This window comes from Callionymus lyra, chromosome 13 (assembly GCF_982586985.1).
Source record: "Callionymus lyra chromosome 13, fCalLyr1.hap1.1, whole genome shotgun sequence".
In the NCBI taxonomy this organism is placed as follows: domain Eukaryota; kingdom Metazoa; phylum Chordata; class Actinopteri; order Syngnathiformes; family Callionymidae; genus Callionymus; species Callionymus lyra.
In genome coordinates, this window is record NC_141830.1 from 23,278,544 (window position 1) to 23,291,256 (window position 12,713).

Consider the following 12,713-nt stretch of genomic DNA (forward strand, 5'->3'; position numbering starts at 1 on the left):
TTTATAAAAAAAAAGTGTTTTTTAATGTTTCATTTGCAGAGGAATTTACAAAGATCTGGAGGAAAAATAAAATTCTGTAGTTTGGCCAGAGAGGCTGGAATCAGAATATTTTTGGCAAATTTTTTTTTTTCTTTTGAAGCGATTTTAATGTTACCCTTTAAAACGGGAGAGGTTATGAGTTCCTCTCAGGAGTTAATGTAACCAGCTAAGATATGCAACACTTAAATATAAACTCGGTCAAACTGACTCGAGGGTGAGGTAAACAAAATGACAAATAGAGAAAACAGAAGCAGCCGAGACACCAGAGAGATCGTTTGCTGCCCGAGATACGGTGTTCGCTGGAGAGACTATGTCGGGGGTCGATCACCAGAATGTGCAGGTCTAGGGACTCGTGTGGCGGAACCGCAGGAGACATGCAGCCAGACTCATGCGACGTGGAGACGGACCTGGTCTGGCTCCTCATGCGGTCACGTCTGCCTCCACGTTATGGCTACAGGCTGAATTCTAAGAGTTCCACAGAGGGTTTAAAACAAGTTCCACGTGTCATCGACACATAAATAACAAGTCTGTTAGTTTGGCCCAGATCTCGTCTCTGTAGTGGCACATCTGCATTGATCGCGAGGTCCAGACATGCCGATCTGAAGGTCTGGTCGATGGCGGGGGGAGGGGAGGGGGGGGGGGGTTGCAAGAGGTCAGCTTGAGTGGAAGGTGACGCCCATGGGTGACATGAAGAGATCCAGACTGGCTCAGGAAGTCGAGGCTCCGAGTCCACCCGAGGAGGTCTAAAGGACGAGCCGGTCCAGAAGGTTGGAGATAGAAGGGGGGGCGGGAGGGAGCTGGATCTTTAGTGGGTCGCGACTGTGAAGGAAAGAGCAGGAAAGAGCAGGAGAGTTGAGAAGGAAGTGACATCACCGGTGCGCACATGAAAGTTGTCACTTTGTGTGTGTGTTCTTGTGTCACTAATCCCTACGTGTAGGTGCAACCTTGTCACAAGTGTTGTGAGTCCGTACATGTGTGGAATAATATTGCGCTCATCATATCAGAATCGTGAGCACAACAGACACTTGTCGTCAGAACAGAATAAAAGAACGAGATAACACGAAAAATAAGGAATAGAAAACAACATCACTGCTCGTGTGAGAAGGAATGCGGGAAGTAAACGACCTTGTGCCAGGTTCGACCTTTGAAGGAGTGAACGGCTGCTCTGACCTTGAGAGATAATAACTGTTTATCTCGATCCAGAGGTTTGTGCCAATCAGTGGCTCGTGAAACTGCGACAAAGATATAACAGTGAACTAACAGCTCTGTGCTTCTCACTTGTTTTCAAGTAACATGTGACTTTAAACCAGATCATTTCTAATCTTTGTTCAAGTAAAAGCGTCGATTATCATTCCTGACTGACTTTGGTCTCCACGAGAATATCTCGTCCAACATGGCTGTAACTAATAATTCTGTTCCTTCAATTATCTTTTGTGGCGTTTGAGGAAAAACTTGTGTTTGACATTCGTGGACATAAAGGAAGAACCAACCAAGGGTCTCATTCATGAAACGTGAGCATGTTTACAGAATCCTGGCATTAATTCATACTTTTAGTGGCTACACCGTGTGCGAGATAAACTCTGAACTGGGTCATGTGCACGTGTACAGTGTGTGTAACACATTTGGTTAAATTAGTTTATAACAAGCAGGTTTTAAATCCAGATTTTGTTTGGATTTGCCTCCAGTTTCGAGTCAAATCATTGGAGTTTCACCGACGCACAGGAGACCAGCGGGTAAAGTTAGTTTGATGTTAAATATTTGCTCCGGAACATTCCTTAAATTAAATGACTGATCAGGACCCATTGAATTTCTTAAAAGCCACTTTAGCTCGTCTGATATGACAGTTATGTGAGGATGATCGATATCATGCGTCACATTCCTGTCACTAAAATATATATATATATATATATTTTTAACTCTTCTATTAATGAAAGAAGTTTCTTAACTCAACTTCAGCCAAAACTATCTGGATCTCCGCTTCAAAAAAAAAGAAAAATGTCTCCTTTTGTTTGTGTCTGACAGGATCATGTTCACCTCCTTATATGGTCATTCATGGGCTGAGAATAATCACCATGATCTGACTTTTAGATTCATCAAATCCTCACGTTTACGATCAGATCCGAGCGTTACGCACATGAATCTGGAGTAGATTTCTCAGAGACCTTTAGGTGGAAAAACTTCACAGAGATTTACTGGCGCTGATGAATGAGACCTGTTGAGTTCTGGTTCCGATCATGCTGGTTTGAAAGCGTGTCAACACTCCTATAAACACTCACCTGCCTCCTCCAGGTGGGTCATGTCGTCAGCGTCCTGTGGGAAGAGACGACAGTATCAGCCTCACGAAAAGGTCGGCGAGCACAATCGTCGCACAACCAAGGGTTAGTCAGGCAGCCATGACGCCTTCATTTGTCCGTTAGATGATGAGGAATTAATGGATGAACCCCGAGCAACTCATGTTGATCCCATCATTCACAACCAGGGGGTGAGCAGACAAATGTGAGCGACAGTGTGAGTGAAGCGCTGATGAGTGACACCGCTGACGTGGACAGACAAGACACGGGGGGGCTCTTACGAGTCACTTGGACTCTGGTAAAGTCTCCCCGGGGTTCTCCTCCCCCGCTGGGCTGGCTGGACCGGTTGGCATGGGCGCCGGCATGGGCAGAGGGATGGGCTGACCGGGACCCTCGGTGGAGTCGGTCATGTTGCTTGTGGGCTGGCCTATGATTACTGTGTGACCTGTAGGGGGAGCATGAGAGCAGAAGTCCTGCAGCGTGAGAGGTCAGAGGTCAGTCAGCTCCAGGCATCTAAGCCAGTGAGAATTGAACCATCCAGTCAAAAATTGTCATGTTTTTCTTCCCCCGCTCTTCTCCTCCTTCTTCACCATCTCACTCTTTTATGATCGACTTAATGACACTCCCATCAGCAGCTGCTCCTCCGACCACCTTAGTTCTCTTCACGTCGCCTCCATCTTGTCCTCGGAAACTATGCCACTTGAACAACAGACCTTCATTTCACAACAAACATGCCCAGTGGATCCACGTACCTGCATCCTGCTCCGCTCGGATCTGGGCCTCCAGGTCATCGGGGTCGACGTACTGGTAGTTGTCGTCGTCGTCCGGAGGTTTACACTTCCCGCAGCAGAAACAGCAGCAGCAGCAGCAGCAACAGCAGCTGAAGATGGCGCAGCAGACCACCAGACCCTGAGGGCCACACACACGCTTTATCAGATGTAAAAACACCACAGGAGCTTTATCGTGACGACAGAGTAGAAGGAAATAAATACAAATAAATGAAACAAAAAAAAATAAAACGATTGACTCGTGTATTAAATTGAGTATATACAGATTAATAATAAAATAATAAGGTTACACAAAAGATTTATCTAAGGTGTTCTTGATCCCCTTCATTCAAGATCCCCCAGGTTTTAATCCGATTAAAAACATCAGACTTTTAGCACATTTTTGCAGGAGTGTGTAAAGTATGTGCAGTGAATATTTAGTTTGTTTACGAGTGTAATTAAAGTAACTAAATGAACCTTCTCTGTTTATTTCAACGTACGATTAATTTGCCTTTATCTTAAAATAGCTTTAAAACTTCATCTTAATCATTTTGTTGTACAGTAAATTATGTTTATATTTTATTACAATATTTAGGAAAATAAAGGCAATTTGGTTATTTTCAATAATCGTTCGGCACTATATACAACGATGAGGATGAGAATAAAATTAATTTCTGTTTTAACAAACAGGATCTTGTGTAGGTTTGTGTTCATGCATCGCTGCAGCTTCACTATTGTTCTTCAAGAAAGCAATGATGACTCTGGATTAGACGTCCAGATCGACGACGACGCTTCTACACAACTCTTCATTGTGCGCAGGAAAACCACCTTTCGCTGCCTCTCCAGCATAGATTAAGATTCCCACGTCAATTTTGCCGCTAATCCACGAGAACAGATTAGAAATGTATCTTTTCTTTTTTTTCCTTCAGGGAATTTCACTGACATATTCGGGAATTACAGACGTGACTCGCAGGGAGACCGGAAATGGAAAACCAGGATTAATAAAAGAGCATGAACCCTTAAGAGCCGGTTCTTCTAATCGACAGTGAGTCACACGACGACCGTCAAGGAAAGACTCTTCAGCGCGGTTCTGGTAAACGCATGACACCAACCTTGAACCACCACTTGGACATAAGGAAGTAGTACTTGACGCTGTCTTCCCCGAACTGCTCCGACACGTAGAGGCCCATGGAGCCGTACTCGTCGTAGATCTTCCTCTTGTTGTCATCGTTTAATATCGAGTTGGCGTTGTTGATCTCCTTGAACTTCTCCGCCGCCTCCGGGTTGTCGGGATTCTTGTCGGGGTGATATTTAAGTGCAAGTTTTCTGAGGAGACAGAGACGACAATCAAGGAGCTGCTCGGAGGTGAAACACTGAAGAATGTTCAAAAGAAATGGACACGTTTGAGTTGTTGACATGACATTTTATACGAGACGTAATCTTCAAGGTTTTATCTTGAAAATATCCACTGAATCCAAAGATTCCAATTACTACTGAACACATCAGCACACAGAGGCACTTTTGTCATTTAGATATTTGAGCAGGTGAAGGAGTTGACTTGATCAATTTAACCAGATTAAGTCGAGCGTTGCCATCATTAGTGTAAGTAAATATCACAATATTTGGCTTTCTCACAATACTGCTGTGGAAACATTTTGTTTCAAAAACCTTATTATTTTAAAGGTTTGTATTTGTATTAAAGTGTGTATAAAATAAACATTTAAAATGTTAAATTTATAATTAACATGCAAATATTTACTAGGTTTTTGTGTAGCAATTAAACTTCCGGCTACTAGGTGGCAGCAGTCATTATGACACCTGCAGCTAAATGAAAAAGGTGACTGGGGATGAGATGATACAGTGACTCCAGCAGCTATTAAAGTTGATTTTTGGACATATTTTGGTTTCAAAATGTGAAAACAAGTTTTGACTTGTCAAGAGTCATGTGATATGTAAATTGTGCAATACCAGAGTCAAGAACTCGACAGTACTACAAATATCTCACACACCAGTGTCGCCGTCATTGGGTTGACGCTCACCTGTATGCTTTTCTAATGTCTTCAGGAGTCGACCCCTTCTCCAGCCCTAACACCTTGTAGATGCTCTCCCCCGCCGTGGACATCTTCCTCTGGGGACGGGCGGCGTTTGGTTCAGCCATGACTCACCGCTGTGGATGAGAAAAAAAAAGAACATCCGTCACCACGACTTAACTTATCATTGTGTTGGATTGACGGATCAATGGTGGAGCTGAGAATGTGGAGTGGCCAGTATTACATTCTCTGCAACATTCCACATCTCAGGTGTTGACTGAGAGGAGCTTTTGAACATTAAGAAAAGTATTGAAGTGGTGAAAGAAACGATGTTTAATATCTACAGTTATATACTAGTCGTTCAGTAAGAACTCTAAACAGACAATAATAATGAAACTGAAATGGTTATTTGAACCATTTTTAAATTAACAATAAACTTTTCACTCCTGGACTTTCATTATTGTTGGTTTTCTGCCAGTTGATCAATGCGTTTCAGCTGCTGTGGTTGAAAACTTTTTTAACTGAAAGTCAAGTTGCTTTTAAGCACGACTTACACTTGAAAATGTGAAACTACACTAACCAACCAGCCTAGAGCCAAGGCCGGGCGATAGATGGATTTAATGCTTGATATTGACCATGTTACCTGAGATTATTCTTATTTAATATTTTTTTTAGTGACACACCTCTTCAGCCGCACTAGTCACGAACATTAAATCGTTGTAATTGGTTCTTACGGAACAGACTTCAGCAGTGCACAAAAGGTATTGGACCAGATGACTGTACGCACAAACACACACGCATCATTAAGCTGCATGGGTTGTTGACTAAAGAAGATTACATTCTGCTGATCTCACAGATTACACTTTCAAGTCTCAACAGAGAGGGCCACACTCACGCACACGGACACACACAACCATTGTGCACAAACTGACCCCCAACTCAGCAGAGTGGACGTCCACGATGAGTCACACAACATGTTTCAAAAGTCAGTCAGTGAGTTATAAAAGACATCCACTTTTTGTTTCAAGACACAAGTGTGTCGTCATGGCCTCTATTGTATCATCAGTGCATTTGTACAAAACTCTTTATATTGACATTAGAAAATTGTCTTAAGCCCCACCCACTTCTGGAGATTAAATCTTGTTTATTGTAACCACACCCATTGTTCAAGCATGGAGGTTTTTCACCATGTGCCATCAATCCCGAAATCAATCCAAACAAAGCGGGAATTTATTACAGCTGGCTGGAGAAAGAGTGAAACCATTATTAATTCATAATGGATTCCGCTCTCGTAACCTCTCTTTCGCCCAGATTTCAGATGGGGAATAACTTTATAAATAAATTCAAACAGAGCATCATCATTTGAAATGTTAGCAGGTAAAGCAAGTTGGGTTTTGACCATAATTGCGCTTTAAGTGATGAGTCAATATAGATTAATATCCTTATAACTGCACTCCAAACCCAAAAAAATGCTTCTCCTCAGGTTAAAAAAATTATATTTTTACGTCCGTCATTTTCAAACCTTATTATTATTAGTTACATTTTCGACCAAGTCAATGTTTTTGACAGACCTTCAGAGACTATTTTTATATCTACATTTCTAAAACTAAATGACATTTAATTTCCTAAAAACGAAGCGACATTAGTTACCAAGGCTTAGCGTAACATCATAAATGAATTATAATCATCAACATCAGAAGTATTTATGTTTTTAATGATAATAATGTCTACAATAATCATTAACCTTGCTTGCTGGAAGTAATAATAGATAATGCGTCTCAGAGAAGGGCCTATCCTGTGATAAAACAAGTATTAATAAAAACTGAACCTGTGACACGGACATTGGTCCTGAGGCTGCATCACATCCTGGTACAAAACACTTGGACTTCTCTGAACCGCAAACAGAACATAAAAAATAAAGATGCAAACAACTCCCATAATCCTTTGCTTCATCAGGGGCTCTGGTGTTGTGGCGTCCCACCATGTCAGGGTATAGATTCTCTGTAGTCTCACCACATGATGGAACAGACATAGTGCGAGATCTTTACTGTGACCGTTTTGTAATGATGTCATTTCCATTGTCTACGGTCAACCTTCTATTCAGTTTTGCTAGTGGTGTGAGGTACAAGGAGACGTTTCTGTTCTCGAGCCTCAAACGATTTCACTTTCGCTTCCAGTGATGGAGAGTGGCGTGAAAGAAAGACGACATTCTTTTTTGATCCGTCACAAAACATTCCCCGATAATCTAAAAGAAGATCTGGTTGTCGCTTTACCTCACGAAGATGTATTTTTAGTTACATCTTCCATATGTAAAACTGTACTTAAACTGTAGTTAAACAACTTGCAGCAATTTGCCTATAAGGGTTAATTCATTCAAAACTATTCTAAAGCACTAAACATCATCAGTTGAGGACTGTCTGTCAGTGGTGAAGAAGCTGAGCTAAAAGAAAAACCTCAGCGTGGACTGGTTGAGTTCTGCCCTCACCTGTAGTGACCAGCTTTGTAAAGAAACTTGATAAAGGAAACGAGAGTTTCTCTGAAGGTGTGTATTCGAAGAGAGACTCGGAGTAGAACCGCTGCTCCTTTAAGAGAAGGCAGTTGAGGAGGCAGGGCGTTTCCTGGAATAGTGAGGCGTTCAAGCAGGAGGAGGAGGCCCCGGGGCAATGCAAGGACATACTAGAAAGATTACACATCAGTTGGCCTGAGAAAAAAAAAAAAAAATCGGCATACGACGTTACACAGAAAACCCAACCTCCCTCATATCAGCTTGTTTGAAGACTAATCACAAGATCTGGAAACTGTCACTGATTGTAGTCCAGGGATTATTAACCAGATGTGACCTTGCATGCACAGAGAAAAACACCTTGGTGCGGTTGAAGTTTACACCTTGTTGCAACACTCAACTAGGTTGTAAAGATGGAGAGCTCGGGTGGATCAGCTGACGGGTGAGGCGGAGAGGAAAAGCAGAGCTGGTTGAAGGGAGTCATGGTGTGTTTGTGGATCAACAGTTTGAAACTCTTTGCTCTTCGTGTTTGCTGTAGTGACTCACTGTTTGGTCCCGAGCTTAAATGGGAAGCGTTGTCGGGAGACTTCCGGGATCGTTGTCTCGATGTTACACAAATTAACCAAGTTAAAATAAAATGTTTTAACCTAAAACTCTAGAGAAAATCCTTCAGCAGTGCTTCCATTAACAGTCATATCTAGAGATGAGGAGAGCAGGATGTTACTCATACGTGGGGGAAACTGTGAGCACATTTGTATCGACGTGGTCACATGTTTGAGTTGCCGTCAAACAAACCCGAGACCACAGAAGACATCTTTAAGCGTCTTCTTGTTTGTGGAGATCACACGTGCTGTCGAAGACATATAGGCGACAATTTCCAATGTTCCAGTTCGATGTGTAAATGTTTGCAACCTTTCACTGTTCGGTGTCAAAGCCACAGCGTTTCAATTGTTTTTCCATTACGTGGAAATGTAACATTTATAATGAATAATGTTAGAGGAAGTGAGCGACTTTAGAAAAACCTCTCAAGTATTACATGTTTTAAATCAGATCTTTCTATTTCGGAGTCTATTAATTATTTCACCGTGAAATTTGCAATCACAAATTAAATAACGAAAAGGGTTCCGTTCAAAATCCTCTTCCAGAAATTCCATATACATGGCCTTGCTTCACCTACTAACTTCACATCTGCATTCAATGCCAGACGTGGACAATGGTCCCTCGTTTATTCTGGGGTTTCGTTCTTAAAAAATCTGGTGACCATTTAATTTTTTCGCTCGTTTAAATTAACAACATTTAATTGAACGTGTAAAGGCGACACTGCATACGAGATGCCGTCCCTCTCAACAACCCTTTCAATAACGGCTCCCAAAATGCTTTGCCGCCCAGCCAACCAATCACAGCTTTAATGTGCATAGAAAGGCATCATGGAAGTTCACCATTTTGTTAGTGGGTGCCCTCATTACATTCTGTGGTCTTGTTAAGAAAGTTTGTCCCAAGATGTCGACTCCAACCTCAACTTGCACATAAACACGCGTGCACCTGAACCTCTGCAGGAGTTCTTAAGATCCCCGTTCTGACAACTGTACTTCTTCCAACCAAGAAGAGTTCACTTCTCATTAGAACACAGAGAAAACGCAGAGTATGGCTCGGTGGTGTAAACCCTGCATGTCCAGATGGCGCTTTCGGCCCGAGCCAAGGTTGAGCTGATGTAAAATGTAAAAATGTCTGCGCGCAGAACCTGCGAGTCAGTCAGGAACCAGGTCAGCAGAGATAACAACGTCAGTGCACAGGAACCTGTGAGAGGGTTCTGATCCAGTCCAGCTGCCGCACAGAGCCAGCGGGACCAGCCTCCAGGAGAAGTTTGTTTACTTCTCACACACGAAGTATGAAAAAAAAACTCTGATGAGAACCTGGAGCTAAAACGACAACTTCCCTTCCTAACCGGTCCCAAAAATACCTCAGAAATGAAACCTAAATATATTTTGAGCAATGGTTGACATCATGACCACCTTGGGGTTAGTGCTAAAGTACATTTAATACAAGTCATTGTGGAAAAACTCCAGTCCCTCTATTCTGATACATGTATATAAATACATTTAGAATAATATACGCATTAATATATAACAGGATACTCGACCAAAGGTGAGAATAAAAATAAAATATTATCATTTCCATCATTATAAACACAGGATGTTTGTAGCCTACCTCCCAATGTTCACCATTTCTTGTATTTCACCCCCATATTTGTCACACCCTGGTCTGTAGCGTCGTCGGGACAAGTTGCCGAGCCTGCATCAACGTTGCAACGCTACTGGCAACATTCCGCCGGGCCTCTTTGGTCCCAGCAATCATGTGGACCCAACTTTGACACACATGACCTATTTGAGAAACATTGCAGCCTTTCATGGAAACACTGTCACTGGCCGTGACCTCCTTCTGCAGCCGACCTGGGCAAAGTGCGGCCAGAGGGCCATGTGTAGTTGTGTGCCTCATCGGTCACACAAAATATAAACTCACAGCTTTAATTCAACAATCATGATTGTTTTTGTGCGTCTTCTTAAACACCAACCAATGACTTCTGTACACAACTGTGCATAAAATATTTACTACTTTATTTTTCATCTTATTAAATAAAGAAATACATATTTTGTTCTCAAATGTTAAATATTTATTTACATGAACAACCGTTAAACTATATGTGAAAATAATTTAAACTAAATTTTATCTCTTTTTCTGTTTCTTTTTAATAGCCACAAATATTTATATACAAAAAAAAAACGTAAGGAACATTTTCTTTTTACTTCATTAATAAACCCCAGTCTAGACTAGATAATGTGACCACAAATCAAACTTAAGAACAGTTGAAGATGCTCACATTGAAGATAATATTTTCTCAGTCTGATCTCGTCCCAAAAGGTTTTGTAAAAGTGTAAAAATAAGATTTAATACAGAGTGTAAAAATAAGTGCCTACTCCGTTCCAGAACGTATCCACATTCCAAATATATCACTGTGACGTGTGCCGAGATGTAAAAAAACAAAAAGATTCTTCTGATTGAGGAAAACTTTGATCTGTCACTCTTTGTACTGGATTGTTTCATTGGTTCCATTTCTGTACAGCCACTGTCAGCTGATCAACACATGCTCATGGAGATGTAAGAAAAGAGAAAAAAACAACACATTCCTAATACTGCAGCAGAACAAAGCCGATAAGATGCTGGTCTTCATCGTTCCACTTACACTCCAGCACGGGGACTGGACTTGAAGGGTTACAAAAGTGAGCTTGTATAACAAAGTCAGTAGGAACAATACCTCTGTCGAGTTGCTTTTTTATGAGGTCTGAAGGTGAAGGTTTGAGTTGAAACTTTGAAGTCTGCAAGACTGTAACAATAAATAAATCAGCTTCTGACAGTCGTAAACCATTTTCCTTCAAGTTGCAGCCCAGTTTCCAAGTTGTGTTAAAAAGTCCAAGTGAATCAAAATGATGGACACACCAGGCCACTCTCTCCCAGAGCCTTCAGAAGAGAGAGAAAAACATCTACATCCAGGAGAGCATCTCTACAGAGAGGACCTTCAGTAGGATCCTCTTAAACACCAGCACCAACTGCTATAACAACTTCATTGTCAATTGTACTACTATTTTATCAAATCTGAAAGCGTCATTATTTGACACCAAGCGTTACAATAACATTAAATTAAATTAAACAAGATCATCGGTTCCAGAAATTCAAATGGAAAGTTAGCAGTAATTTGTCAAACCTAGTCAACTGTCATAAGTTACAGAATAAACATGTTAAATTACCAACTATCCATTTAATACATTGCAATATGATATCATTTTCAATTACGTGCCGTGATGAAGTAACCAGCTTAAGACTCGGAGGAGCTGATCCTCATCACTGCATTTCACAACCAGATGCAGACTAATCCAGTAAATACCAAAGCTTTCGGACCGAACACACACACCTGTACATATAAACAGGTTACAAAATAATAGTTCGGCACACACACACAATTCTGATTCTTTAGGAGACACTTAATATTAAATAAAAGTATATTTTATAGGTAACGTCAATAGTGCTTCACTGTGGTCCGCTTGTCCTTGTGTCGATGATAATCCGTGCTAATCTCTCAGCACGTGGAAAACTAGCTACTTTCCACGATTACTCCTCCATTCACAACAGTTTAAACAGAGAGACCAGGATCATAGATTCTGTCTTTAAATGTCATTTTAAACGACAACGATGTCAACATTACACGACACCAGTATTAGAACCAGATGGTCGCACAGGGCGGCATGTGAAAATAGAGCCCGATTTATAATGTAGGGTCATCAATGTGTCTGTTTATTTTACCTTGAATTGGCCTCACTCGGAACCGAGCCACTGTCGTACAACGATGACACCGGTTCAGAAGCATCAACATCAGTCGCAGCCAGCGCCCAACCCAGTTCAAACAAATGATCACAAAGAGCTTTGTGTTTCGGTAAATTTCTGGCCTCTGAAGACACCAACGTACGGTTTAGCGAACTATCAAGTATAGAGACACCATTGACCGGGAAAGTGTGTTATATTGATGCGTGTGTGTCTCTGCTGCTGACGCGCGTTAAAGTAAAATTCCTCAACGGAGTTTGGCGTGAGTGCTAATCACGGGGAGCTAACGACATGCTAGCACGTAGAAATGAAAGAAATGGCGTACCTGGTGGATACTGAACTCTGTGTATTTCGCTGTATAGCTGGCTGGATCATAGAGGCATTTGGGTTTTGGTCTTAGTTTCCAGACAAAGCTTGAATTCACGCCGATATTGTCCTCGACAGCAGAGCGTCGGCAGCCCCGGTTCTGTCTTCTTGTCCGGGTTTCCCTGATGGAGGAAGACGCGCGCTGATTGGCTGATTCCACTTCACATGTGATGCTTTCAGTGTCAACCACAACTTCCGCTCTTCTTGCGTTAGGCGACGTTTCTTAACCTTTAGCAATGTTTCGTTTTCAAGTAAAGTTTGCGATACTCCGTATAACCACTCATTGATCGATCAAATAATTTACAGGAAAATATATTTAATACGAATAAATAATTTTAATTAT

The 12,713-nt window shown here is 41.6% G+C and overlaps 1 protein-coding gene across 1 annotated transcript; it reads right to left on the reverse strand.

Moving 5' to 3' along the window:
• Positions 1-12,496, reverse strand: dnajc5ga (DnaJ (Hsp40) homolog, subfamily C, member 5 gamma a). The gene is made up of 7 exons (XM_087805095.1): positions 12,330-12,496; positions 5,137-5,264; positions 4,210-4,423; positions 3,083-3,239; positions 2,612-2,775; positions 2,316-2,349; positions 1-858 (listed from the first exon to the last, which is right to left on the reverse strand). Exons 2-5 carry the CDS (start codon positions 5,253-5,255, stop codon positions 2,615-2,617), a joined length of 651 nt encoding a protein of 216 aa, XP_087661221.1. The 5' UTR covers positions 5,256-5,264; positions 12,330-12,496; the 3' UTR covers positions 1-858; positions 2,316-2,349; positions 2,612-2,614.
• Positions 12,497-12,713: the final 217 nt, after the last annotated feature.

Bases quoted from the DNA above. Each gene is read 5' to 3' on its own strand.
- dnajc5ga (XM_087805095.1), bottom strand. From the start codon at position 5,255: ATGGCTGAACCAAACGCCGCCCGTCCCCAGAGGAAGATGTCCACGGCG. The intron at 4,424-5,136 runs GTGAGCGTCAAC...CTGTCTCCTCAG, and splicing joins GACATTAGAAAAGCATACAG to AAAACTTGCACTTAAATATC. The intron at 3,240-4,209 runs GTTGGTGTCATG...TGTGGCCCTCAG, and splicing joins TGTCCAAGTGGTGGTTCAAG to GGTCTGGTGGTCTGCTGCGC.